Source organism: Anas platyrhynchos, chromosome Z, assembly GCF_047663525.1.
Source record: "Anas platyrhynchos isolate ZD024472 breed Pekin duck chromosome Z, IASCAAS_PekinDuck_T2T, whole genome shotgun sequence".
In the NCBI taxonomy this organism is placed as follows: domain Eukaryota; kingdom Metazoa; phylum Chordata; class Aves; order Anseriformes; family Anatidae; genus Anas; species Anas platyrhynchos.
In genome coordinates, this window is record NC_092621.1 from 9,808,333 (window position 1) to 9,835,557 (window position 27,225).

General features: G+C 56.0%; 2 protein-coding genes across 2 annotated transcripts; both read right to left on the reverse strand.

The window, feature by feature from the left end:
* Positions 1-44: 44 nt before the first annotated feature.
* Positions 45-2,741, reverse strand: CCL19 (C-C motif chemokine ligand 19). The gene is given in 4 exon segments (NM_001310794.1): positions 45-965; positions 1,265-1,361; positions 1,679-1,802; positions 2,616-2,741. Coding segments are annotated over 4 exon segments (300 nt in total). The 5' UTR covers positions 2,674-2,741; the 3' UTR covers positions 45-944.
* Positions 2,742-6,641: 3,900 nt separating this feature from the next.
* On the reverse strand, positions 6,642-9,483 carry LOC119714498 (C-C motif chemokine 21). Its single transcript, XM_038171036.2, has 4 exons — positions 9,327-9,483; positions 8,602-8,722; positions 8,321-8,483; positions 6,642-8,125 (listed from the first exon to the last, which is right to left on the reverse strand). Exons 1-3 carry the CDS (start codon positions 9,391-9,393, stop codon positions 8,336-8,338), a joined length of 336 nt encoding a protein of 111 aa, XP_038026964.1. The 5' UTR covers positions 9,394-9,483; the 3' UTR covers positions 6,642-8,125; positions 8,321-8,335.
* Between the last annotated feature and the right edge of the window lie 17,742 nt (positions 9,484-27,225).

The window sequence follows — 27,225 nt, forward strand, 5'->3', positions numbered from 1 at the left end:
CACACTGAGCTTCAGGATCAAAAACGAGGCAAACCATCAACTCATAGGCTTTTCTTTTTATTTAACAAATCCAGAGAAAAAAAAAATAAAAAATATAAAAAAAAAAAGAAAGGAAAGAAGCAGCTAACACCCGTAATTTTTGCACTGAGCAGATCTAGCAGCAAATACCTGAGCACAGCACAAGCGCTGCTCTTGCATCCCTGCCCGGGCAGCAGCACCAGGCAGGCTTTGACCACGGTGGCAGGCTTGGGGACTGAGAAGGAGGACGATGTCCCTGACAAGGGCAGGGACCCTCCACCATTCCCATCCTGTGAGTAAGGCCCTGGCCAAGTGGACACCAGAGTTATGCCACAGCAGCCAGTGGTGCCAGGCTGGGACAAACCATGGATGCTGGCACTGGCTCCATTTCCACCTGGGCAGGGAAGGGCAGGAGGGGGAAAGCTGGAGGACCTCACGCGACCGACCTAGTGGTGACAAACATCCCTACCCCTTCCCCTCCATCCCTGCACAGTCCCATCCCCGCTGCCCTTCCCAGGGATGCAGAAGGCGCTCAGGTTCAAGGCTGATGATGGAAACCCGAGGGAACAGACTGGCGCTCAGAGGAAGGCTGGGATCCCCAAAACTCATCTCACAGATCAGTCCATCAAACCAGCCTCCTGGCTGCAAGGGTGCTGGAGATGCCGAGCACCCTTGGAGCGGAGACTCTGGTCCAGCAGCCCCCGGCTCAGCCTGACGCAGGTTTTTGAGTCACACTGGTGGCAGAGGGGAGAAGAGAGAGCTGCAGGGCTGTGACAAGCCCCATGCACTGACATGAGTCCCGAGGAGGGTTGGCCCCGTGCACTGTAGTAGGAGGTGGAAGCAAGTCGGCTTCATGAGCTTCAGATTCACAGCTGAGAGCTGGCCCCGATATGGGTGCTGGGGCCAGCCACAGGCTTCTTCAGAGCCTAATTGCCTTTATTTGGGACCTGGGGAAATGAAAAACACAGCTGGAATGAGCATGGTCCTGGGGTAGGAGATCTCTGGGGCCCCTTCCCTGATGTCAAGGTGGTCACCAGGACCGTCTGAGCAGAGCCACATGTGGATGTTGCCAACTCTGAGCTCACAGGGCAGAAGCAGGGGGTCAGTGCTTTGCTCCCAGCACCCTTTTCTGTGGCATCCATCGGTCCCATTCGGGCTGGGAACATCCCTTTTGGTGGCAGGTTCGAGCCATCCCCAGGCCACCCCCACTCCCCAGAACCCACACCGAGCACGGGCCAGCTCCTACCTTCCTGGCAGAGCCAGAGTCCAGCTTCTCCCGGAGGCGAACAGCCCATGGGGCTTCGAGCGGGGCGCAGAGGCGCTTGCCCCTCACGGTGATGAACCTGTAGGGCCCACAGGGGGAAAGACAAGAGCTGCTGAGCAGGATGTCCTGGGGATGCTTCAGCACAGCCCCAGCTCTCACACTGCCTCCCTCACCCTCCTCCTCCACCTGCTCCTTGCGATGACTTTCAGCCCCGTTTTCCCCAGATTTTCACCTCCCAGCGTGTCTGTCCTGCTCTGTCTGAGCCTCCGATCCCCTCCACCTTCCCTCCCCTTCCGCCTCTCCCCCTATTTCCCAAATGCAGCTTGCCATCCCTGCTCTGCCTCCCTCCTTGCCCTGCTGCGTGCTCCATCCCTTGCCCATCACCATGGTCCTTACACGTTGGCAGGGATTTCACAGCCGTCCTGCACCAGCTGTATCTGATATCTCTGCACGATCCGCCGCGGGATGGGATTCTCGCTCGTCCTCAGGCAGCAGTCCAGGACGTTGTTGCCGCCGTGCACTGGAGGAGGAAAGGGACACGTGGCTTGAGGTCACTCCCGGGCTCCACGGGATGGTGCCCGCGCTGGCAGCGTGCCGAGCCGTGCCCTGGCACGCAGTCCTGCCCGAACAGGCAGGCACACGCTTGGCTGGCCCCGCTCCCAGGTGCTGGCAGCCCTTTGCCTCCTTCACATCTCAGCAAAGAGGAGAAGAGCAGCAGGATGGGGAGTGGGCAGCCATTCTGCACACCTGGGTTCCCTCCCGCATCCCTGGGGTGAGCGCTGGCCAGGGGACACCTGCTGGCTTCATTGTGCTGCCATCCAGACACTGGAGACACCATTCCCAAGGGTCTGGGCATGACTTTGGCTGTATTTGCTGAAACAATCATTGTTTTGGCAGCTACACATGCCCCAGCCCATCCCACACTGAGCTGCACCTTGCTGCCACCCTGCAAGCAGATGCACCAAAGTGGTGCCTTCCCCTCCGGTGCCAGGGATACTCCCCTGGTGTGGTGAGGGCTGCTCGGGCAGGGGAAGATGGAAGTGGAAAAAAAGCTGATCCCAGCCTGGTGTGCACAGGCTGGGCTAGGGCACTGGGAGGCAGGAGTGCTCCACAGCCTGTCCCCAGCACAGATTTCCAGCCCCTGCGGGTTCCTTCCTGGACTTTGGTCAGGACAGAGTCCCTCTGGGATGGGTTACAAGCAGAGGACTCAGGAGGGCTGCTATTGAGCCCCAGCGATAGGTCCCTCTAAAAGTTTGCTGGAAATGCAAAAGCAGGCAAGAAAACAGATCCTAGCCCTTCCACAAGCAAGGCACCCTGAGAGATTCCCTCTTACCGTGCAGGATACATCCCAGCACCAGGAGACCGAGGCAGAGAAGATGCAGCTGCTGCATTGTGTCGCTGAGTCTGGCAGAGGATGGGCTGGAGGCAGCGGGGCTCTGGGCAGGAGAGGTGAGCTCTGCACTGCTTCCCTGAGCTCTGGTGCTGGGACTCCTCGCTGCCTATTTATCCTTCTGGCCCGTGGCTTTCACTTTCTTTTGGAGAAGAGGGGTGGGAAGTCATAACAAGCCTTGCCACAGGCAGGATTTTGATCTTTGAGCAGTTCCCGAATATACTGTCAGCTTTCCCTGAAGCCAGCTGCTCTGCATCCCCGGAGCCAAACACCCTTCTGTCCTCCCCACTGCTGGCTCCCAGGGCATGGGGGCTGCCAGTCAGGACCCTCACCCTGCAAAAACACCCTGCAGCCCTGGGAAAGCACTTGTGGGGTTTCATCCTCTGCATTTACCAGTTCATCCTCCACAGCCTCTCTGGGACATCCAGAGATACCGCATAGTCTCAAGCTGGTGATGCTGAGGGGGACAACTTGCCTCCACTCCATTCTTGGGGTGTATGTCAGTAATAGGGTGATGCCTGACTCCCCCTAAGCCCCCCAACCTGGTTGCAGGAGTCTGGCTTCTCCTTTTCCCCTCTCCACTGCCAGAATACCAGGCACATCCAAAACCTTGGTGCCCCTGTGCAGTGCTGGCAGATGGAGGGCAGCCAAGCCAGTGTGCTCTGCCCTGAGGCTGAGCTGAGATGCCGAAGGACAGCACGGCTTCCAGGCAACCCAGCAAACAGGTTTATGGCCAAAAACAGCAATCGAGCTTTCTGGGAACATGTTTTATATTGGTACACGAGCAGAAATCCCCCAGGGAGATTGTGTGTGCTGCTCGAGGTGCCAGCAGCTCACTGGAAGGATGCGTGGGCAAAGATCGCGCTCGTGCTGCAAACCTGCACAGCAGAGCAGGGACAGGGGCTGTTCCTCCTCGAGGCCACCACCGGGCCAGTGCCACCACCGTGTGGTTGTCCCTCAGCCAGCCTGCTCCAGCCCTGGCATGTGGCAAGGCGGATGCCACAACTCCTGCCGTGCCACCAGCCAAGGTTTCTCATGCCTGCACCTCGGGCTGATGTCCTCCATCAGGAGAGCGCTGCCTCGGGCTGTGCCCACACCCAGCACCGTGCCGGAGGGGACAGGCAGGCAGGAAGAGCAGTGCAAACAGGATGTGCCAGCTTAGCTGCGGTCCTGCCTGCTTTCAGCACTCACAAACCCTCTTTATCGCGGAGAAATCTTGGCTGGCGGAAGAAAGATTCGGGTGGCATGAGGCTGCAGGCTGGTGCCAGGACAAAGTCTCTACTTGATCCCCAAAGAGACCCCACAGCAGGGAGAACGATGGCCCCTGGACAGGATGCTGACAGCCAGGCCTGCAGGAGAAGCGAGGGGTGTTGGGGGTCTCCTCCTGTGGGGAGGCACTGCGGGGGGCCCGTGGTGAAGGGCTGGCCATGGACAGAGAGGAAGATGTGAGAGCCGGGAGCACATATGGGTTAAGTCCTGCAGTGTCCCCGGCAGCCCCCAGGCCTTGAGGGACACAGAGGCTCTGCCTCTCCCCAAGAGCTGTGCGGGTGCCAAGGGGGTGAAAGCATGGCTGGGTTTGAGTCACCCCCGCTCCCCAGGAGGTGCATGGGACAGTGAGGAAAGGGGCTTTCCGCATTGTGAAAGGGGGACATGACCTCCATTGGGGTCAGTGGGATTTCTAAGAAGAGCGTGGTCATCTACCAAACGCGTCCCTGTGACAGGCAGGGTGGTCACCCCATTCCCCTGAGGTGCAACTTGGGAAGAGGGGAGGGCACGGCGTGTGCTGGGCCACCCAGGCCTCCTCCAGCACCAGGCACCGCAGGCAGCGCGAGCATCCCCCAGTGCTCACCCCTGCAGAAGGCTGGGTAAAGCAGTTGTTAATTTAAGTACAGACTGTGCAGGAGGGGAAGGGGGCTCCTCGTGGGAAATCCAACCCACCGACATGCCAACAGGCCGTGTGAGCATCGCCTGCATCCCTGGGCTCTGCTCAGGCAGCACTGACCCCGCTGCAGCCCTCCCCGAGCCCCCCTGGGCTCTCCCTGCGGTGCCTTGTGGTGCTCCGTTTCCCACCTCCAAGACGTGGAGCTGGGAAGGGCAAAGGGGGAATTCCAGCGTGTTCCAGGCACAGACAGTCCCTGGGGCAGGATCTGGCCTGGCTGCATTTACCACATTGGGAAATACTGGGCCAGAATCACAGCTGTTTCAATTTCTCTGTCTCTGCTACGGCGGCCCAGCATGGGAGAGGCCCCCACGCTACTTCCATCCCATTCCAGTCCTGCAGTGGCACAGGGACTGCAGCCACAGCCAGCACACAGGGCCCTGCTGGATCTCCTCCAGCCGAGGGAACCTTGCCAAGGTGATTAAGCGGAATTAAGGAAAAAACAATGAACAAGCCATGCCTTTGGCTAGAAGACAGCAAAGATAGGCCTGAGGGCTTGGTTAAGAGGGATGCCCAAGGTGCCACTCCTGCACTGCTGGAGCCTGTCTGTCCCTAACACATCATGGATGCTGAGGTCAAGTGCATGAGGTGCATCGCTGATGCAGAGGAGGCCCCCTCAGCTGGGTGCTGCTCAACCTCCACAGGGCAGCACCCATCTCTCAGGGGAAAAAAGGTTTGGGAGGAGGCTTCGGGACCTGCAGGACCTGGATGGACCAGGGAGTGTGGGAGTCCCCATCACTCACCAGCTGCTCCTCCACCTCTGTGCTGCTCTCAAGACCCTGGCAGAGCCCAGGAGAGCAGCTTGGCTGGAGATGCTGGCTCTCCATGCCTGCATGTCCCATTTAATAACTCAAACCCATAGCCCTCTCCCATCCCTATCTAAGAGGGGCACAAGGTCCAGACGCAATCACTGTCCCTCATGTTGCATATTCTGATGATGATGTTTTGGGATACCACAGCCCCTTTAGCACACTGCTCCCATTTCTTGGGTGTGGAGGGACAAATCCTGTGCCCATGTCCCCAGCTGAGCATCGCTGGAGCTCAGCCCAGCATCCCAGCCCAGCACGCTGCTGCGCTGCCAGGGCGAGCGCGGAGCTCCGTCTGCACCGGGTAAGTGCTGAGCTCATTATCTGGCCCGGGTTCAGGACTTCCCTTCTTTTGGCTGCGGCGTGTGGTTTCTCTCTTGCTTGGCTACTTTCTGCCTGTCACCTAATCCTTTCTGCTCTGGGGTGGCCGCGTTCCCTGAAAGCCCACCCAGGCCATCATTCCTTTTTCATGGAGCACCCTCGGAGACACTCCCCGGTGCCATCACACCTCACCATGCATCACAGCAGTGCCTCCACCACCCTCCTCACCCATCACAGGGCCCCACAACACCTCTTGCACCTTATTTTCCCTAAAAGCAGAGCTCTGCAGTGAGGCTGGTGTGCTGATGCCCATGTGCGTGCAGGCAGGTGGCACATGGGGGCTGCGTTTGTGCATCTGTGTCTGTGTTCACGTGTGCCTTGATGCTTGGGCATCCGTGCCCAAGCACGGCTCCCCTACAAGCACTACTTTTAGGGTAAATTGCTACAGAGCATACGCAAGGCCAGAGCTTTTAACCCATCTTAGCCCAAAAGCCATCTCACACTTGAGGGAAGAAAAGCCCCTGCAGTGCTTATATTTGCAGCCTCAGAGAAAACAGGCAGCGCTTCACGTGCTGGCTCGCTCCAGCTGTTTCCTCACGCTTTGCCCTTTGTGGTTGCAGACCTATTTGGCTGAGCCTCCTTTCCAGGGGTTTTTCCCACAATTTCACAATCCCTTGACGCCATCAGCACAACAGCCACCCCTGCAGAAGCCCGGGCCAGTCCCGCAGCTCCCAGGCCAGAGTAGAGCCTTACCAGTAACTCCTTTACTAGCACTGCTCAGACCAAAAGCAAAGACCAGTGGGGCGATCTGTGGGGCAGGAGAGCAGCCCCTCCACCGAGGACCCCCCCACCCGACCCCTGCAGCTCTTCCCAAAGGACATCAAGAGAGGCAGAAGGACTAGGTTTGAGTTTAAAGGATATATTTTATTGCTTTATATCCTGCCTGAAGCCCGGACAGCCGCGCACCGTCGCGACACAGAGACAGCTTGGTGCCCGGGGCCGATGTCGAGTTCTTCACAGTTTCTTTACACAGTCTTAAAAAGAATACACCTTGATGCCTGCCCGATAAAGCAATCAAGCCAGATAATCGTGCTTAATAGAAGCACTAAGCCACAAGCTATCCCCAGCCAGAACGCTGCCTTTGCTGATATTGCTAAGCCCCACAAATCCAATTATTGCAATTATACAGCTTAATAGAGCTTTACTGACCAAAGTCCGTGTCTGAGATCTCTGCAAGCAAATAACACTGCAGCAGTGGCAGAGCCCTTCCATCGCTCCTTGGCACACCAGCGGGGTCTGCAAGCACAGGGAGCTGATGTTTCCCTGGGACCTTTCCGTGCCCCCCCTTTCAGCCTCACCTGCCAGCGCACGCAGGGCAGAGATTTCTCATTTTACTAAGGATTTGAGATAGAGCTGCTCACAAGCAACTGCAGCGTGTCTGTAATGAATCTTGCAAACTCTTCTATTCCCCCACCTGCGTGCAATTTTCACCATGCAAGCTTTTCATCTGGGAGAATAAAGTGTAAGAGAGTTTCTTCCTGAAAGCAAAGCGCCTGGCTTACTAATCTCTGAATCTCTGAATACAGCAAAACCAAGTGCGGATAAAAGGGTAAAATTGCACTGAAATGAAAAGCTTGCTCTGATTTCATTGCAATTTATACCAAAAAAAAAAAAAAAAAAGAAAAAGAAAGGATTTAATAAAATCAAAACATGTTTTGAAAAAGCCTGTCTTCCTGCAAACTACACTTCAACAGCTGTAAAAGTGGGGCCGTGGCACCGTGCAGCCCCCCTCTGCTGCTCAGCCCCACGAGTGGCCGTGGAGGCAGCTCCCAGCCAGCAGCCCGTGAGCAGTGGGACGTGGGACCCGCCTGGCGCCCCGCAGCCCTGCAAGCTGGAAAGGAGCAAAAGGGGCCGGAAGGGAGTGAACGGTAGCCACCGCTTATTCGGTAAGAAAAATAAAAGCGACCTTCCAGACAAGCCAGCCTGCAGCATAAAGGGTGCTCTGTGAAGCATGAGGAGCCAGAATTAGGGCCCTCTGGGTGAGACTGAATGAAAGCAGAGTCTTTAATATAAATACAAATGTACAAAACCCCAAAACAAAGCTGCCATCCCACCAGGTGCCCCGCAGAAAGCCCCGCATCCGTGGCAAAGCTGCCCACCTCCATGGGCCACACTCGGCTAGTGTGGCCGTGGGCGAGCAAACAGCCGGTGCCCCCCAGCACCGGCAGCATCCAGCCGGTGTGGGGGTGCCCACGGTGGGGAGGGGGCCGTGGGAAAGGGCAAAGCCCCCCCAGACACCCCCTCCTCACCCCCCTGGGGCCGGCGGGCAGGCGTGCTGCGGATGTCCATTGCCAGGCGGTCGGTCGTTGGTGGGGAAAGCATCCGTCCTGGGGGAGAGGATGGCAAGGAAGGGGTGGTGAGGGTCTCAGCGGGAGCAAAGTGGCTGGGGGACCATGCACGACGTGCCCTGCATGTCCCCAAGCATGTCTCTGACAGCCCCCGAGCTGCTCAAGGGGATGAATTGGGGTGGGGGGCAGCATGGTGGCCCCACCGCCCCGTGTCCCCCCCAGCTCCTCGCCTACCTCTCCAGGCCTGGCTTAGGCCTGCTTTCGCTTCAGCCGCCTGGATCTGCCCTGGGGCTTCGGAGGGGGGTTCTTCTGCTTCTCCTCCAGGCTGCGGATCAGCTTCTGGACGGCTGGACTGGTGAGAGAGGAGCAGATTTTCTTCTCCTTCTTAGTGGTGAACCTGTGGGGTGGGCAGAGAGGTTTGTTGAGGGGGTGTGCAGGGATGTGGGGAGCACACAGGGAGGGCTGGGGTGAAGCCGAACCACGCCGGGTGGCCCCGGTTGCCCCAGGGTACTCACACGACGGCACGCAGCAGGCATCCCGTCTCGGGGCCCTGGATCCTGTAGGACTTCACCCAGGCGCTGGGGATGTTTTTCTTGCTGGTCTTCAGGCAGCAGTCTGAGGCCACATTGTCAACACCTGCAGAAAGGAGGAGGTGTGGGATTTCGGACCCTTCCAAGCCCTTTTCGGCACCTTCCCAGTCTGGGGGAGCGCAGCACGATGGGCTGAGGGCATGGGATTGCTCGGTGTCGTTTTGGGGAAGGATGCTGTGGTGGTTTCATGCTGACGGGCAGCTGAGCTCCACCACGCTGCTTCCCCTCCTCAGAAGAACAGGGGGAGAGAACAGGATGAAAGAAAGCTCATGGGCTGCGATAAGGACAGGGAGATCCCTCCCAGGTACCATTAGAGGGAAAACAGTCTCAGCCTGCAGTAGATTAATGTAGTTTATCGCCTGTTGCTATACAGAGCAGTGAGAACTAAAAGCAAAATAAGCAAAATAAAACAGTCCCTCCAGTCACTCTCTTCTACCTCCTCCTCCTGACCAGCACAGGGCAGCAAAGCGACGGTGGGAGCTCTCGCGAGGGGCTGCTCCTCAACCTCCTGCCCCTGCCCTAAATCTCAGGGGGCTGCCACCCCACCAGCCGGCTCCAACACCCAAACACCCCCCCTGTGCCACACCACCCGTGGGTCCAGCACCCTGCATGGAGCCCAGGGGGGGCTCGGACCCCTGAGTCCCCCTCACCTTCAGCCGGGAGGAGCAGGAGGGCAGCGGCCAGCAGGAGCAGCGGCAGGAGGATGCGCAGAGCCATGGCGAGCTGCAGGGGATTTGGGAGCAGGGTGCACGCTGCTGTCCCGCTCCTCGGCTGCTCCTATTTATCTCCGGACACTTTGCTTTCATTTTCGGCCCCCCCTGGCAGGCCGCCCACCAGCCGGCCGGAGGCTGGGTGATGGAGGGGAGGGAGGGGGGATGTTTCCTGTAAGCAGCGAGCCCCGCTTTGCGGATGTGTCTTGTCTTGTCCCCAGCTGCCCAGCACGGAGCGGGGTGCCAGGCGGGGGGCATGCCCAAGACGCGGCCCCCACCACATCCAGATGTGTTTGCGGGCTCCTGTTTCCTCCCCGGCCCCACAACCTGCCTCTACAAGCTCCCAGCCGCTGCTGTTTGCCTGTTTGCTCCCCCGGCAGGGACCCTGGCGGGTGGCCAAGCCATCCAGGAAAGCAAGGAGTGAATTTTGCTACTTCCCCACCCTGTGCTCTGCTCCCGAGCCAAGTCACCCGTGCGGGTGAGAAGGTGACCCTGCATTCCTGCCCCCGAGACCCCAGGGGCTCCTCAGATTTCTGAGCACGTCTGTAGGGCTGGGGTGTGCCGGGGCTGAGCTGCAAATGGGGCTGGGGGTGACAGCACAGCCTGCTCCCCTTTTGTAAGTCTGAAAACCCCGAGTGTCTGCATGCTCCCTGTGCTGGCACTGATACCGGATTGTGGGGAGCTGAGGATGAGCAGGGACCACAACCAGCTGAGGAGGGGCTGCTGGGCTCCTCCTGAGGTCCAACACAAAGGACAAAATGCAAAGCCCCAGGCTGAGCATGGCTGGCAAGAAGTGGGTCTGGGGGAGCTGAGCTGCAAGGGCAAAGGCAACCCTAAAAGCATCTCCTGCTCTCAGCTGGGGATGGCCAGAGACCTCCACAGCTTCAGGCCATGGACTGGAAGAGACCAAAGATGAAGGTTTCACGGCCAGGGATGGAGATTTCACAACCACTATGGGCAACCTGTTCCAACGCTCGAAATGTTCTCATGTTGAAAGCATTTTCCCCACTATTTAATCGGAATTTCCCTGGGTGCATCCTGTGCTGCTGCATCATGCCCTGTCCCAGGGTCTCTCTGAGAAAAGTTGAGTCCTGGCATCTCCCCAGCTCTCCCCAGGCAGCCCCCACCAGCGAGAAGTCCCCTTCATCTCCCCAGCCCTGGCTGCAGCACCCCACTGCCCTCGTCTTGGGCTGCTGCTCCTGCAGCCCCAGGACTCTTCACCAGTTGCTGATAAGGACCCTCAGAAGCAGTTATCGAGGGCAATGAGTAACCCAGGGGGAGAAAAAAGTCCCAACTTCTGCAGAAAGCAGAGCAGTGAGCCTTGGCTTTCGCCCCCTCATTGGGGAGGAGGCAGTGGGCTGTGGGCAGCAGCAAGTTGCCTGTGGATGCATCCCCTGGTTGTGTGGGTCTCCACGTGCATCCCTCCAACCCCAAAGCATCGGTGGTGTCAGGACAGGGTGAGAAAAAAGAGCTCTTACAGCATTCCCAGCCCTCATCCTGTAACCTCTGCAGGCAGCAGTGCCCAGGCACCGAGCACCCGGGTAAACCCAAAAGCCTTGGCACAGCTGGGACACCAACAGCATCTCCTGTCCCACTGCAGGGACAAGAGTGTGCTGGAGAAACCAGGACATCACTGCGCCCTTAACCCCAGCCCTGACCACCCATCCTGGTCAACCCAGTCCTGGAGCGCACGAGGTACAAAGGCAAGTGATGTGGAGAGGGGAGAGATGCCACCAGTGGCCCCCAGCACAAACCAGTCAGACCCAGGAGAGCTCTGCAGCCCAGCACGGAGCCCCGCTGCCTCCTTTGCCCAGTCTCAGCCCCGGCTGCAGCAGCAGACTCCTGGAAAGTCCCTGGCTTTCTGCGTGTTTTGAAGACACTGCAGCAGCATCCTCTGGCTGGAGGCCAGCCCCAAACGAGGTCCGAGCTGCTGAGGAAGGTCAGGGCACGTGTTCCCTTTTGCAGGCATCAGTTTTGGCAAGTTTCTGGTCACTGCAATTTGCATCCCAAAGAAAACAGCCAGCTGAGCGGACCCTCGCTCTGGTCCCTGCAGGGAAGGAGGTTTGGAGGGACACAAGCTCAGGGCAGGGGTACCCAGCAGCATGCTCATGGGCTGGGCAAACCATGGAAGCCACAGGTACCTGCAGGGTCCATGGAGGGTCTGTGCACGTCTCCCCTCCTGCACCCATCCTCCCAGAGCCCCCAGTTCACCCCGTCCTCCCCAGGTGCCCTGCTTTGCCACCTTTCCCCCCAGCCAAGCAGGGAGCTTCTGGCAGTGGGAGTGGGATAAGCATCCATCTGCGGGCAGTCATGAGGCTAGACCTCACCTTCAGGGAAAAGAGGAGCTGCCAGGGGTGGGGGGACAGAAGCAAAGCCCTAAAAAGGGCTCTCCAACACCAGCAGTCTCCAGCAGCCTCTCTGCTCTGCCCTGGCCAGGCACAATTTCGGGAATGTGCCCACTTATACCCATTGCTCACCAGCTTGGGCTCCTGCAGCCACCAGAGCTCAGAGGTGCAGGATGAGGGGGCTGCAAACAGGCAGGGTGCCCCTCTTTAGTGCCCCAGGCACTGGAACCCCCCCACCCTGGCTCTCCATTTCCCCCAAGCTCAGGCAGCTCCCTCCCCTCACATGTCCCAAACTGCAGAAAGAGGGGAGAGGGTCCTAGGCAGGGACCCTCACACCCTGTGTGCAAAAGCAGTGGGACCATAGTGAGGGCTACCCTGCTTCTGGCACTTTCCCAGGCACTGAAATCACCCCAGGAGCTTGCAGAGCCTCGCTCAAGCCTCCATCCCAAACGCTTCCCGTGTTGGCACCCCACACCCCAGCACCAGAGCCTGGAGTTTGCTTATGAATTGCTTCCCTGGCTTGCAGCAGGGTCTGCTCCTCGGCATGCTCGGGGCCGGCAGCAGAGTCTCCTCGGGCGCACACACAGGCAGAGGGCATCCAGGGGATCCATCCTGGGGGTGGGAATTTCCAAATCCTCCTGGACGCCGCGTCCAAGTTAAAGTCACTGCTAACAGGAACGGGGTCGCTCGGCTGCGCTCAGCCCGCTGACCAGCAAATTCCTTCCTGCAGAGGCCCCCGATTCCCAGGACCGAGCCACGGAGACACCTCGCCGAGCCCGCAGCCTGGAAAGCCCCCGCCGCTGGGAAGGGGAGCGGGCTGCCTGTCAGCCACACGGTGCAGAAATGCCATGCAGCGCGGCGGTCCTCAGGAAATGGGAAAAGAATTGCTGGAAGCCTGCGGCACACACGACGGCTGCCTCCCTGTCCCCAGCGTGTGGCAGGGCTGATGGGAAGAGCGGGTGAGCACATGGTGCTGGGAAGGGCACCCCAGGACCCCCCTCCCCGCACACCAGAGCTTTGACATCCTCAGGTTTGGCCCCCGTGCACCCCAAGCACTCTGACCCCAAGGAAATGTGTTTTCCCAGCCGGGTGTGGGTACAAGGGGTTAACTCTTCAGTTGCTTGCACATCCACAGAGATGCTGGGAGGCTTTTGGGGCAGCGCTGGCTCTCTGCTGAGAAATCTGCCAGGGGTGAAATGCTGAGAGGGAGCTGAGCAGTGCTGCAGAGCAGCATGATGCCCTCTTTCTCCAGCTCTGCCTGCACGGTGTGCAGCGCTGCTCGTAGCACTCCCCCTGACCGAAAAGCAAGGGGCTGGGCTGGCTCTGCCTTTTTGCCCCCCTCCCCAGGGGAAGCAGGTGGGCTCGGGTGCTCAGCTCTCTCCTCTGTGGCAGGGTGAAAACCTTCATGCAGTGGCCAAGGTTCCTGCTGTACAGGGGCACAGTGAGATGCTCCTGCTCTCGGCAGAGATGCTAGGCCAGAAGTGGGTGCTGCAGGGAAGAGCGTGCCAATTGGAGTCTGCATAACCCTCCAAAATCAGGGCCCCTCTCAGCTGGTCCCCACCCCTTCCACCGAGCTCTGGCCCAGCTCCTCTCCCAGCAAGGAGCACGGCGATCCTCCATCCAGAAACCCTACGGTTCTCCCTGCAGCAGAGTAAAAACAGAGTGGAAACTGCTGGCGCCAGCCCAGCCTCTTGTTGAAAATGGAGAGGTAACAAGTCATAAATCCCCCAGGCAAGGCACCAGGTATCTGCCAGCCAAGCCAGGCAGTCAGCAAGGCTGCCTCCAGGTTTGAGTTGGGCTCTGTCCGAGCAGGGACACTGGTAGGGGCACACTCGGCTCAAAAGCACAGTCCCAGCCCGGCCCGCCTAGCGTGTGAATTCAGTGAGATTTAGGAAGCTGCTGGGAAATGAGGCGGCTGAGTGTTGTCGGAAAGGAAACCGCTCCTTCTCCATTTCACGGCTCCGTGCCCAGGGACGTGGGACTCGGTGCTTGAAAACAGGCAGAGCCGTGCTGCAGACACCCAAGCATCCGCCAGGCAGCCCCGCTCTGCCCCGCGCCCCTGGCACCCGCCCGACCCCAAAAATCTCGCCCGGAGGGGCCAGATCCAGCGCCCGCAGCAGACAGGAGCTGGCACCCGTGGCAAGCTCGGCAGGAGGGGAGAGACGGAGACAGAGAAACTGAAGACAGCCAAAGGGAAATGAAGCACAACATTGGGAAGGCTCAGGAGGGTTTGCAGAGTGTGTTAGAGCAGCGTGTGAGCTGGGAACTGGATGTGCTTCAGCCAGGAGTGGAAAACGCTCTGCCCCCATTTCAGCCCCGAACAGGGAAGAAGCAACCCAATGCCCTGGCAGAGGTGGAAAATACAAGTGCCTGGGGATGGAGAGAGAGCCAGAAGACAGGAGGTGAAGCCCCGCGGGGTGAGGAGCTGCCAGGCACTGGCGCCAGGCACAGGCTGGTGGAGGGGCAGCTCCGCAGAGCCTGCAGCCGAGGGGGCTGAGGAGTGGCCGAGCACTTCCCAGCAGCTGTATGGAGAGGAAACAGCTGCTGGACGGGGAGGAAATGGTCAGGGGGGGCTCAGGGAGCCCCGCTCCACAATGCACAGGCCTCACCCAGCCCGGATACAATTAAACAATAGGAAGAAGTTATGAGCTCCATCTCCAAACTCGGCCGGTCGTTAGCAGCGGTACGGGGCAGAGCGCTGGAGCTGTCGGAGGCCCGCCGTAGCTGACTCTGTAGTGAGGGCAATGCTTGAAGGCATGAGGGGTGGCCCGAGAGTGGTTCTGGCAGCCAGGAGCAATGCAGGAGGGATGCTCTGCTCCACCACAATGACCTGCATGAGGCAGAGCAACCTCCCTGCAGGCACACACAGAGCCGTGGTTAACCCAGGCACACCAAAGACCTCGAGAGATGGGATGGGACATTTGGCCTGGCCCCCAAACTGGTCTCCAAAGGAGGCCGGGGGTAAGCATAGGGTGAGCAGTGTTTGGAGCTGGGGTTCTGCTTGAGATGCTCCAGCCGGCTGGCAAGCATCCGAGCCCTCTGGTTCATAGGGTGAGCAGTGTTTGGAGCCGGGGCTCTGCTTGAGATGCTCCAGCCGGCCGGCAAAAGTCTGAGCCCTTTGGTTCAGCGGGTGGCTGCAGGTGGTGTCCGACGGGCTGGGAGCAGCGAGGGGCTGGAAATTCCCTTTGGGGCTGGGGATCAGGCGAGGCGGCTGCTTGCAGCGTGGGAACAGCAGGGAAGAGCTGCAGGGGCAGCACCGGGAGACCTCCCGGTGGTATCCGCCTGCCAAAACCCCTCGGACCATGCAGCAGGAGCACCTGGCTCCACGCTGAGAAAATCACCCCCTGCCTTGCACCTGGGAAGAGCCAGGCTGACTCCCAGGCTGCAAGGCAGTAGTTAGGGAGTTTTGTTATAATGGACTTGGAGGACAGGAGCAATGGGTATGTTCGTCTTGTCTGACCACAGGCCAGGAGCTGTCATTGAGTCCACGGTCGTGATCAATCAAGGCAAGCATCCTTCTGTAAGCACAGCTCAGATAGCCCCATTGTCTATCAAAACATCTAATCTCAGTAGATTCAGCTGCCAAAATACCCTGTACTTACAAAATGCGTGGCTGGCACAAACATCAGGGAATCACAGTGCTGGAGGTGACGCCTGTGCATACACCCATCAGCAGACCGCTGCTTACACCGCCTGTTCTGGAGTCAGCCTTTCAGAAGAAAAATGACAAGGTTTTAAGGAAAAGATGAGGAGTTAAAGAGCTTTTAAAAGAGCCTGATATGGAGTAACCTAGACAGAGCCTCCCTTTATGGCACTGGGGAAGCATTGGTAGGTGTCTGTAGTGGACCAGGAGGCTGGTGTGCAGCATTCACAAGCACCCAAGCACTTTGTGTCCCACCAAATTTGCCCTACAGCTGTGCTTGTCCAGCACAAGTTTCAGGGCCAGAAAAAGACCAGAAACCAGCAAGCAGTCCTCCACCACTGTGTTTGGACATGGCCCACAGTCTGTTCCCCACAGTGACAGCAGTGATGAGCTCTCCTGTGCCTACAGAGCATCCAGTTTCTCATGAAACAACAATTCCACCCAATATACCACAGGGCAATCCCACAGTGGGCAGAAGGAACCCCCAGTCTTTCCAGCTACACAGAGCTGGAGGTGCTGTGGAGACTGTGGAGCATTTCCAAAGTCCCCAGCAAACCCTAGGCTGCTCTGGTGATGCCATGGACTCAAATGTCCATGCTCCCTCTGTGCTTCCAAACTGTGCGAGCTTCTTCACGAAACTGAGTTGTCCTAGAAGAAGGATGTCAGCCAGAAAGCAGCGTTGAAGCTGACATTTCTTCTGGAGAAGAGCTGAATCCTCCCTCCCTGACCTGGGGAGGTGAACGAGCAATTTGCCTTGGCCCACCTGGCACTTCCCACAGCCCAAAGTTGCTCTGTCCCGACGGGCTGGTGTGCCCCATCTCCATCCTCGTGATGTATCTCCAAAGCTTTGGCAGGCGGATGCTGCCGGGAGGTCTCCCGGCGCTGCCCCTGCAGCTTTTCCCCGCTGCTCCCACGCTGCAAGCAGCCGCCTCGCCTGATCCCCAGCCCCAAAGGGAATTTCCAGCCCCTCGCTGCTCCCAGCCCGCCAGACACCGCCTGCAGCCACCCGCTGAACCAAAGGGCTCAGACTTTTGCCGGCCGGCTGGAGCATCTCAAGCAGAGCCCCGCTTCCAAATATTATGTTCCCTGTGCTCTGGTGGGTGTCCCTTCCCACTTCTTTTCCCTTAGAGACCAGTTCATAGTAGCTTAGGAGGCCCTTTCTCCTTTGAAGGGAGCGAAGGAGACAGCAAGATGGTTCTAGCACAGCCAGGGTTGTTGCAGCACATAGACACCAGATAGAGCAGCATCCATGAGCACTCAGAGCAGATCTGCCTCTGGTGTTGGTGCTGCTGGATGTCTCTGCACACACCAGGGAGCCTTGGAGTGCGTGCGCTCTGCAGGTCCACCTCCGTGCTGTAGGGTCCAGGGGTCCCATCCCTGTCTCCCTCACTGGGTCCTGTCCCAGCACCCTGCAGCAGAGCAGACCCCGCATGTCACAGACGTCTGGAGGAGCTTGGGGCTGCCAAGAAGAGATTCAGAACAGATTGTGCCCCCTGTAGCCCAGCAGTAATCAACTGTGGTTGCAATCAGGAAGGGGATTTTGCACCCCCAGGAAGACCACAAGGGCCATGGCCCTAATTCCCATCTGTCCAGGGCTCTGCTCCAGTCCCGAAGGTCTCTGTGAGAGTTGCCAGTATTGCAAAACAACAGCCTTGCTGGAGGGAGAGGGGGAAGATGTTCGAGCCAGCAGCGGAGGACTGTGTGCCATTCCAGTGCCAAAACCTCTGCGGATGCTCCTGCTCTCTTCATCTTTGCCGTCTGCTCCCACCCCTGAGGGGAGCAGGGCCACGGGGGGCTGCAAGCACCGTCTCTATTTTCTCTTCCAAGCAATAGGACCCTGCCAGCCCCACTGCTGCCCCTGCCAGGGGGGTGTCAGTGCCCCCCGCCTGCCCCTGCTCCCTTCGTGGTGATCCTGAGGTTGTGTGCCCCCGACTGGCTGGCACATCCTGTGCCGTGGCAGCACCGGCACGCACACAGAGCAGGCTGAGCGGGCTTGGGATGAGAGTCTGGAGATCAACACAAAGGCTGGGAAATGTGTTTACAATGGAAAGCGCACACAAAATGTTCTCCTCTCTGAAAGGGGAGTCTGGAACGGCCGGGGTGGACGGCCGACCCGGTGTCTGCGTGGCTGCAGCTTCTCATGCAAGTCATCTCAGCTCGGGGAACACCCCCCGCCCCATCATAAGCTTTGGCTGTGTTATGCAGGGTGATTTAATAGATCTTCTGGAACCTGCTGAAGTTTGCAGTTGCTCGTGTGTCACTGGGAATGAAGAGATTAACTCCGGGCTGCTGAGCCCGAGCTCTGCATCCAGCCAGTATCACACACAGCCACTTTGGCTACAGCACTGCAGAGATAAGGATAACTCTCCAAACATCCAAGCAGCTCTTGGAGGTCAAGCTGCCCTTCATTCCCACTTGATGTTATCTGCCTTGGGAGCTCCTTAGTCCAATAGAGATTTCGGGAAAAAATACTATCCTGTTTAAAAACTTTCTATTACTAGAGATGTCCTCCAGCTTGAGGATGTGCTAGTGACTAAGTGTTCCCCCAGACACGTGCACTATCTTTCTGGTCCGCCCCTATACCCCTGTCAAATATTGGCATAACATTTTCTTCTAAATCTTTTGGAAATTCCCGCTGTCCTGAGACTTGGCTGCCGCCTGGGTTCAGCACACTTTGCTGGAATAGGCATTTAAAATATACTAAAGCGAACCAAGCAGCACATCAGAAGAGCTCTCCTGGGGTGGGTGCAGCCCTTAGGAGATTGTAGACCCAGAGCACCCTCCGAGGACTCCCCTGTAACAACATGCAGCATCCGCCCACTCTCTGCTGCCCACGGGCTTCATCTGTGTGCTCAGGAGGATCTGTCACCGCTGGCCGCCCTGCAGCGAGGTTTCCTGCTTGTCTTCCTCTGCGTGGTTGTCACTATTCCCAAACCCATCAGGAGCTCCCTGGTGCCCTCACAGGTACAACGGGAGATGCATCTTGAAGAACCCTGAAGAGATGCAAGCCCTGGACACACACGGTTCCTTGTCCATGAGAGGTCCCAGCAAGCTGGCCCCAAGCTGCCTGGGAAGAGCTGGGTGCAGAAAGCTCCATCTGGGGACCTGTAGCCTGGGCCACAGTGAGCCTGGGAGGACTGGGTGGATCAGCAGCATCCCTCGTGGGTCTCCACACAGGCACCAATGCCTCCCTGTCACCAGAGCCATCTCACAATCTCTGTAGTCTGCACAGGGCTAAGACTGAACTGCCCAGTAGTTTCTCCAGCCCTGAACTCCAAACAGCATAAGCAGAGGCCCAAAGGAAGAAGAAACAAGGGAAGATGCAGCACCCATGCCTTCTTCCATCCTCATGGCATAGCCAGGATATGCACACCGTGAGCTGCTACCCAGGCCTGCACCTCTCTCCCACTCAGAGGATATCCCCCTAAAAAGCTGACCTTCCAGTCTCTCAGCACTAAATTCAATATAGAGCAATTTCTGGGAAGCTTTGGATTTCACATGTGTTTGTCCCACTTCCCAGGCTCCCCAGCTGCCCAGCTGTTCCTTTCCATTTGAGCTAATCACAGAGATTAAGGCAAAGACCCAGCCTGGAAGGTTTGCAAACAGTTCCAGCCTGTTTCTGCAAGCAGCTCTTGTCAGCACTCCGGCACAAAAACACACGAGCTACCAAACCTGTGGCATCCATGCAGGGAATTCCCAGGAAGGGCTCAGTGCTAACCCAGATGTTTCTAGCCACCAGCTTAGGGATGCTGCAAGCCCCAGGGCCACTGGGTACAGGTCCCTCAAGGGGGAAACTAAGGGGGGCAGTGAGGGTGGGAAAAAGATGCCTGGAGCTGCTGGAGAGGAGACTGACGTCTGTGACGCTTCCCAGCACAGCGCCTGGATCTCATTGTCTCCTGTGTCCACAAGAAGCCTGCAGAGCCAGGCTGAGAGGCCAGCCTGGGCAGAGAGGAGCCCCACGTTGTCCCCATCACAGCCCTGTGTCCTCGTGTTGTCCCTCGCAACCCTACGGCCGCAGGCAGTAGATGCTGGCTGGAGCTGTACACGAGCAGATTGACTCCAGATTTTGTATCCTTCGATCTCTCATGGCTGGGAGACTCCAGGCCAACATGACAAATAAGCCAGATAAGCCACCCTGTGTCTGTCCAGCTGTGTGCTGAGGTTTCTGCAGCCACCCACTGAGCAAGCCGCTGTCCCTGTCAAAGTAAACAGGTCGTCCTCCCTCGGCGAACAAGCTTGAGGGATCGCTTTGAACCCCCAGCCCATTTTCAGCCCCGTACAAAGCAAGCAGCTTGCAGCTGGCTGCACTAGGAAAGAAGGGGGCCCTGGCTGACTGCAGTGCGTGATGGGCAGTTGACAAACATGACCCTTCCCAGCAGTTCAGCACCGAGTCCCAGGGGATGGGAGCTGAGAGAGAAGCCAAATGCTCCCCTAAAAGGGGCTAGTGGCTGAAACGTGCAGTTTGGTGGTGGGGAAGGTCCCCCAGTATTACTGCTTTTGAGGTAGGGAAGAGATTTTATCAGACCGTATACCTGCAAGAGCGTGGCAGGGGGCTAAAACACACTGCTATGATGCTCGTGTGATCTGGGGACACAGGGTGGGGACAGGAGCAGAGCAGAGCACACAGCCCATTTCCCTGGCCATGCACAGACCCACCAAGCCTGCCCAGCCCCAGGCAAATTGTATGGGGGGGTCTGTTCCCCTCTCCTTCCCTTCCTTCAGCAGCCCCCTCATTCTCCCCACAGCCAGCACAACATAAGCTGGGGAGATTTACCGGCAGGCTCAAATGGCTGCAGGCATTTGGCAACACTGGCAGCCACACCAGAACCTCATCCCCTGCCAGCACACAGTTTTGAAGGCAACAGGCAACGCTCGCACTGCTGCAAAGCAAAAAGCTCAGGCAAAACACGCCTGGATTTTGGCAGGGCACAGGGTGAGGAGGGCCAGCGATAGCTGTGGGAGCAAGGATCTGAACGACCTGGGTGCGGGGGCCTGCTGACTGTCCCGTCTGTGGCATCCCTTTCTCGGCACGGCGGGCCATTCCCAGAGCGAAGCCTTCCAGGCACGACAGCCTCGAACTTTTGCCGATAACACAAACAGGACAGCTTGTCCTCAAAATCCGAGGACAGTTAAAGCAGAACGATTGCTCAGACTTACAGAGAGGAGATTTTGAAACAAATAAACAGCGCAATTAATTTTATGGAGGAGCACAAGTGGAGGAAGGAATAGGAAAAGTATTTTCAATTTTCCTATTTTTTCTGGGGGGGGGGGGGGAAGGGGTTTTGGGGGGGAAGCAGGGAATGAGCACGTTCCTGAAAAGCAGGTGGGGGATAAGCAGGGGCTTTCCAGCTAGAGGAGCTGCCAGGGGAGCACTGGGAGCCCAGCACAGACCAGGGGACCCCAGGGACCTGCAGCACCGACAGTGTCCTTGCCATCAACTGTGACAAGAGGGGGAGTATTTCTCATTAGTCAGGAGGAGAAAAGTGTCCCAGAAAATCACAGGGACATAACCAGATAGAGAAACTTTTTGGGTGACTGTAGATGGATGAGCGGGAAGGGAAGATAAAAGGAGCAAGGGAAAAGCACACACAGCCAATTTCTTGATTTTGTGAGACAGCAGCAGCCACTGCTGAGCAGAGGGAAACTGCAGTCATGTTCCAGCTTGTTCCTTTCCTTCTGGTTTCTCCCAAGCTGCAGCCACAGGTCTCCTGCCACCTCCACCACAAAACCAGGGGCTGTGTATTGCTTCAGAAAGGTCTCTGACATTGGCATCTCTTGGTTTATTACTGCAGAGACACTGGAGTTGGCTGCATCCTCCTGGAGCACCACTCGGGCTTCAGTAACATTGCTGGAACATCACTGCATGGGCTGATAAATAACACAGACACTCACTCGTGCTTTTGAGATAGACCAGCCTGAGGCAAACTAGATGCACAGGGGTGGGGTGAGAGGCAGGGACTGTCCCTGAGGGCCAGAGGATATTGTGGTGCTGGCTAAGGGTGAGAGTGCTCCTCTCTGCCAGAGGACCAAGGCACTCGGTGGCCTTCCCATGCATGTTTGTCAGTTCATCCAGACTCAGCTGCAACCCCCTCCTCACTGCCCTCCCTGTGGGCTCGTGGCCACACCAGCCCAAATCATTTACAAATGCTTTCCAAACAGCTCCATTAATCTCCCCTTTCCTTTGGAGCTAGCAGAAGTGCAGGTTGGGATGAGTTTGAATCTAGATGGAAATGCTCACATTTAACTTTATATCTTGTATGACTGTGTTTGTCTCCCCAGGCTGTTTGGTCCCGCTCTCCTTCACCAGCCCTGTGCCTCAGGCAGGCCCTTGCCATGACCAGCTTGCCTTCAGGCTCACACCAGGCACCAGCAGTCATTTTCTCCAGCCTTCCCCCATCCCTCTTTCAGGCTCCATTTGGCCAAAATCATTTTCAGCTACTGGTTTCCCCTGCTTCCTCACACTCATTTCACAGTATTACATATCCATCCAGCACAGAGGTCTCTAGCCCTGTCTCCTGCCCAAAGCAGTGGCAGCAGTGGCATCAAACCAGGCTGCTCGGGACTTTGTGTATCTGGGTCTTGAAAACCTCCAAGGTCAGAGATCACATAAACTCTCTGGGTCCCTCTCCTGGTGGGTGACTGTCCCCGTGGTGAAAAACCTCCCCAGGTTTTAAGCTAGACCACTTTCTCCTCCTCCTGTTGTGCACCTCCATTCACAGCCTGGCTCCACCTTCTCAGTAATCTCCCCATAAGTGTTGGGGTCTGCTCCCAGGTCCCCTCAAAGCCATCCCTTCTCAGGGCAGGACAAGCCCAGCTCCTCACATACACGGCATTAGCTCCAGCACCCACCGTCTCAGTGGGCTCCACTGAACTCTCTCCTGCTTATTCAATGTCTCTCCTGTGGGAGCCCAAACTTTGATGCAGCACCCAGCTGTGGTATAATGAGAGCTGGGAAAAGGAGGATGATTACCGCCTAGGGTTGAAAAGAAAGAGCTGAGACTTTCTGCCTTTTAGCAAGCCAAACACATTGCCGAGGCTATTGCTCAGACCAGTGTGAAAGGAGGATCCAACAGCTCCTGTGCACCCTCAATTTCTGGCTGATGCCCAGATCAGCACCACCCCCTTGGTTCTGCTTTTCCCCAAAACTGCTAGGACGAAGAGGTGGAGGAGGCCTTTTGCAGACCACAGCTCCAGAAAACAGACAGATTCCCCAGCTCCTTTGATGTCTGTAGGAATGGAGCAGCTACAGGATGCATTTTCCACAGATTCCCGTAGCCTACAGCCAGAGGGAGCCATCAGATCAGCTTTTCACACCTCCTGCATAACCGCAGACTGGAGCTTTGCTGGCAGCTGTGTGGCAGCTCCGTCCTTTAAACGTTATAACTCTTTCCTTGCCTCTTTGTGCCTACAGATTTCATGTTCACCCCTGTAATACTCATTTTCCATTATGTTGAATGTTATCATGCCCAGAACTGGTTCCAGAGGAACAGGCTGATGGGTGTTGATGATGATGCCCAGGGTACACATGCCCTCCTCAAATCACCCCCTGCCACTACCCAAGCCAGGACAACCTGGAATCCCCAAACTGCCACAGGGATCCCTGCCACTGGTACACTTCCTAGGGCATCCATAATACCCTCCCCATAGCAAAGGGAAGAACAAGTAATAGAAGTGCAGTTTGCAAACAAGATTATGAGAGATCTCAGAGCTTAGATTATGCAAATGTCAAAGAACATGCAAAAAGCTGCTGGCTGGGAAAAGCAACTTGGAAGCTATGCTATACAAAACACGTGGTTTTGTGAGACATTGTCAAGAAACAGCAGCTAAGCAATATTAGAATGAAGGTAAGTAATATTAGAATGTCCTCGTTGTGGAGGGCAGTTTAGATGGCTGGTGATTGTGCCCTCTGAATGGCCTCAAACAAGAGAAGAACTGTACCCATGTCAGGTCCATATGCACACCACAAGGAGATGCTCTCTTCCAGCAGCAAGCTCCAGGGCTACCCTTTGTCTGGGAAGAAGTGATCTCTCTCCACAGCAGCTCACATTTATTTGCCAACCTGGGGGTGGAGGAGGAGGCAGAGGTGAGGAGCAGAGCAGAGAGGGGCCCCTTTGCATGGAGTGTGCTCCCATTCCTCCTTTAAAACCTCACATGGGAGTTGCACAGGCTTTGCTTTGCTTTGGCTTTTCCTAGAAAGCACAAGCAGTGCTTTTGCACTCTTCTTGCAAGACACTTGTAGTGAGAACCATGCCATCCCTCTGTGCCTGACTCTCATGAAGGATGCTCTGTGCTCAGGGGGACGCGGATGCCTGAGCAGGGAGATACCCAGCAGATGCTTGTCTGCCACAGCATCTCCATCCAGGGAAATTCCAGTTGTATAAGAAATAAATACCACTGCTGCTAAGATCTCTCAACCCATTCTTTCAGGGCTCTTGGGTACAATTTATCTGGGCTGCTACTTTTAAAATATTTGCCCTGAGTGTATGTCATCCTCTCTCATGCCTGATAAACTGGAAAATATTTCACAGCCCTCCTTGCATCTTCCCAAGCAGTGGATACAGATATTGCCTCCCTTTCTGTATTTTGCACAACAGGATTTTCATTCTGTCGTGGTTTAACCCGGCCGGCAGCTAAACACCACGCAGCCGTTCGCTCACCCTCCCCCCTCCCTCTCTGGGACGGGGGAGAGAAATGGAAAGTGAAGCCCGTGAGTTGAGATAAAGACAGTTTAATAAGACAGGAAAATAATAATAACAAAATAATAATAACAATAATAACAATAATAATAATATGGTGATAATAGGGAAATAATAATAATATGTACAAACAAGTGATGCACAATGCAATTGCTCACCACTCGCTGACCGATGCCCAGCCTAACCCCGAGCAGTCCGGCCCCCTCCCCCCGGCTAGCCACCCCTATATATTGTTTAGCATGACGTCAGATGGTATGGAATACCCCTTTGGCTAGTTTGGGTCACCTGTCCGGGGTCTGTCCCCTCCCAGCTCTTACTGCACCCCCAGCCTGCCCGTTGGCAGGACAGAGCAAAAGGCTGAGATGTCCTTGGCTTAGTATAAGCACTGCTCTGCAACAATTAAAGCATCGGGGTGTTATCAGCACTCTTCTCATCCTAAGCCAAAACACAGCATTCCACCAGCTACTAGGAAGAAAATTAATTCTGTGCTAACTGAAACCAGGACATCTATCCACCCCTTATTCCATACCATTTATGTCATGCTCAGGTTACACTCTTTTCCATACATTCTAATTAGTCACCTATAGTAATCATGGTAGTGATAACATACAGTGTAATATACTAATTAACATGGTACAATTCAGTTCATGGGCTATTCTCACCCAGTATTAAATCTCCTTGAGGTACACACCGGACCTCTCCGTTCTTTTGCATCACCCACCAAGTGTATCCAGGTCCCTGAGCGAAAACAATTCCACGAATAGGTTTGCCTTTTCCTGAGGCAGGAGTAGCCCAGACTGTTTTACCCAGCATATTTTTTACATGCACTACAGGAACCTTATCCCCATCTACAGTACGTAACAGGTTTGATTGGGCAGGTCCAGCTCGGTTGGTAGATCCCCTAGTATTGACTAACCACGTGGCCTTTGCCAAATGCGTATCCCAGTTTTTGAACGTCCCAGCGCCCATTGCTTTCAAGGTAGTCTTTAACAGGCCATTGTATCGTTCAACTTTCCCGGAGGCTGGTGCATGATAGGGGATGTGATACACCCATTCAATACCATGTTCTTTGGCCCAAGTGTCTATAAGGTTGTTTCGGAAGTGAGTCCCATTGTCTGATTCTATTCTTTCTGGGGTGCCATGTCGCCATAGGACTTGCTTTTCAAGGCCCAGGATGGTGTTCCGGGCGGTGGCATGAGGCACAGGATATGTTTCCAGCCATCCAGTGGTTGCTTCCACCATTGTAAGTACGTGGCGCTTGCCATTGCGAGTTTGAGGGAGTGTGATGTAATCAATCTGCCAGGCCTCTCCATATTTATATTTCAGCCATCGTCCTCCATACCAAAGAGGCTTTGACCGTTTGGCTTGCTTGATTGCAGCACATGTTTCACAGTCATGAATAACCTGTGCTATAGCGTCCATGGTCAAGTCCACCCCTCGATCACGAGCCCATCTGTATGTTGCGTCTCTACCTTGATGGCCTGAGGTGTCATGGGCCCATCGGGCTATAAATAATTCACCTTTATGCTGCCAATCCAGGTCCACCTGAGCTACTTCAATCTTAGCAGCCTGATCCACCTGCTGGTTGTTTTGATGTTCTTCAGTAGCCCGATTCTTGGGCACATGAGCATCTACGTGGCGTACTTTCACAGCCAGGTTCTCTACCCGAGCAGCAATATCTTGCCACAATGCAGCAGCCCAGATGGGTTTGCCCCTGCGCTGCCAGTTGTTTTGCTTCCATTGCTGTAACCATCCCCACAGGGCATTTGCTACCATCCATGAATCGGTGTAGAGATAGAGAACTGGCCATTTTTCTCGTTCAGCAATGTCTAAAGCCAGCTGAATGGCTTTCACTTCTGCAAACTGACTCGATTCACCTTCTCCCTCAGCAGCTTCTGCAACTCGTCGCGTAGGACTCCATACAGCAGCCTTCCATCTCCGATGCTTCCCCACAATACGACAGGACCCATCAGTGAACAGGGCATATTTCTTTTCATTCTCTGGCAACTGGTTGTACAGTGGGGCTTCTTCAGCACGACCCACCTCCTCCTCTGATGATATCCCAAAGTATTTGCCTTCTGGCCAGTCCATGATCACTTCCAATATTCCTGGGCGACTGGGGTTTCCTATTCGAGCCCGCTGAGTAATCAGTGCAACCCACTTGCTCCATGTAGCATCAGTTGCATGATGCGTAGAGGGGACCCTTCCCTTGAACATCCAGCCTAGTACTGGCAATCGGGGTGCTAGGAGGAGTTGCGCTTCAGTACCGACCACCTCCGAAGCAGATCGAACTCCTTCATATGCTGCCAATATCTCCTTTTCAGTTGGAGTATAGCGGGCCTCAGATCCTCTGTATCCCCGACTCCAAAACCCCAGGGGCCGACCTCGAGTTTCCCCAGGTTCTTTCTGCCAGAGGCTCCAGGTGGGGCCGTTCTCCCCGGCTGCAGTGTAGAGCACATTCTTTACATCTGGTCCTGTTCGAACTGGCCCAAGGGCTACTGCATGGACTATTTCCTGCTTGATTTGTTCAAAGGCTTGTTGTTGTTCAGGGCCCCACTCAAACTCATTCTTCTTACGGGTTACTTGGTAGAGTGGGTTTACAATCAGACTGTAATTTGGGATGTGCATTCTCCAAAACCCCACAACACCTAGGAAAGTCTGTGTTTCTTTTTTGTTAGTTGGTGGAGACATAGCTGTTATTTTGTTGATCACATCCATTGGGATTTGACGACGTCCATCTTGCCATTTTATTCCTAAAAACTGGATCTCTCGTGCAGGTCCTTTGACTTTATTTTGTTTTATGGCAAAACCGGCTTTCAGAAGGATTTGGACTATCTTCTTCCCTTTCTCGAAAACTTCCTCTGCTGTGTCACCCCACACAATAATGTCATCGATGTACTGCAGGTGTTCAGGAGCTTCCCCCTGCTCTAGCGCAGACTGGATCAGTCCATGGCAAATGGTAGGGCTGTGTTTCCACCCCTGGGGCAGCCTATTCCAAGTATATTGGACTCCCCTCCAAGTGAAGGCAAATTGTGGCCTGCACTCTGCTGCTAGAGGGATGGAGAAAAATGCATTAGCGATATCAATTGTGGCGTACCACTTGGCTGCCTTAGATTCAAGTTCATACTGAAGTTCCAGCATGTCTGGCACTGCAG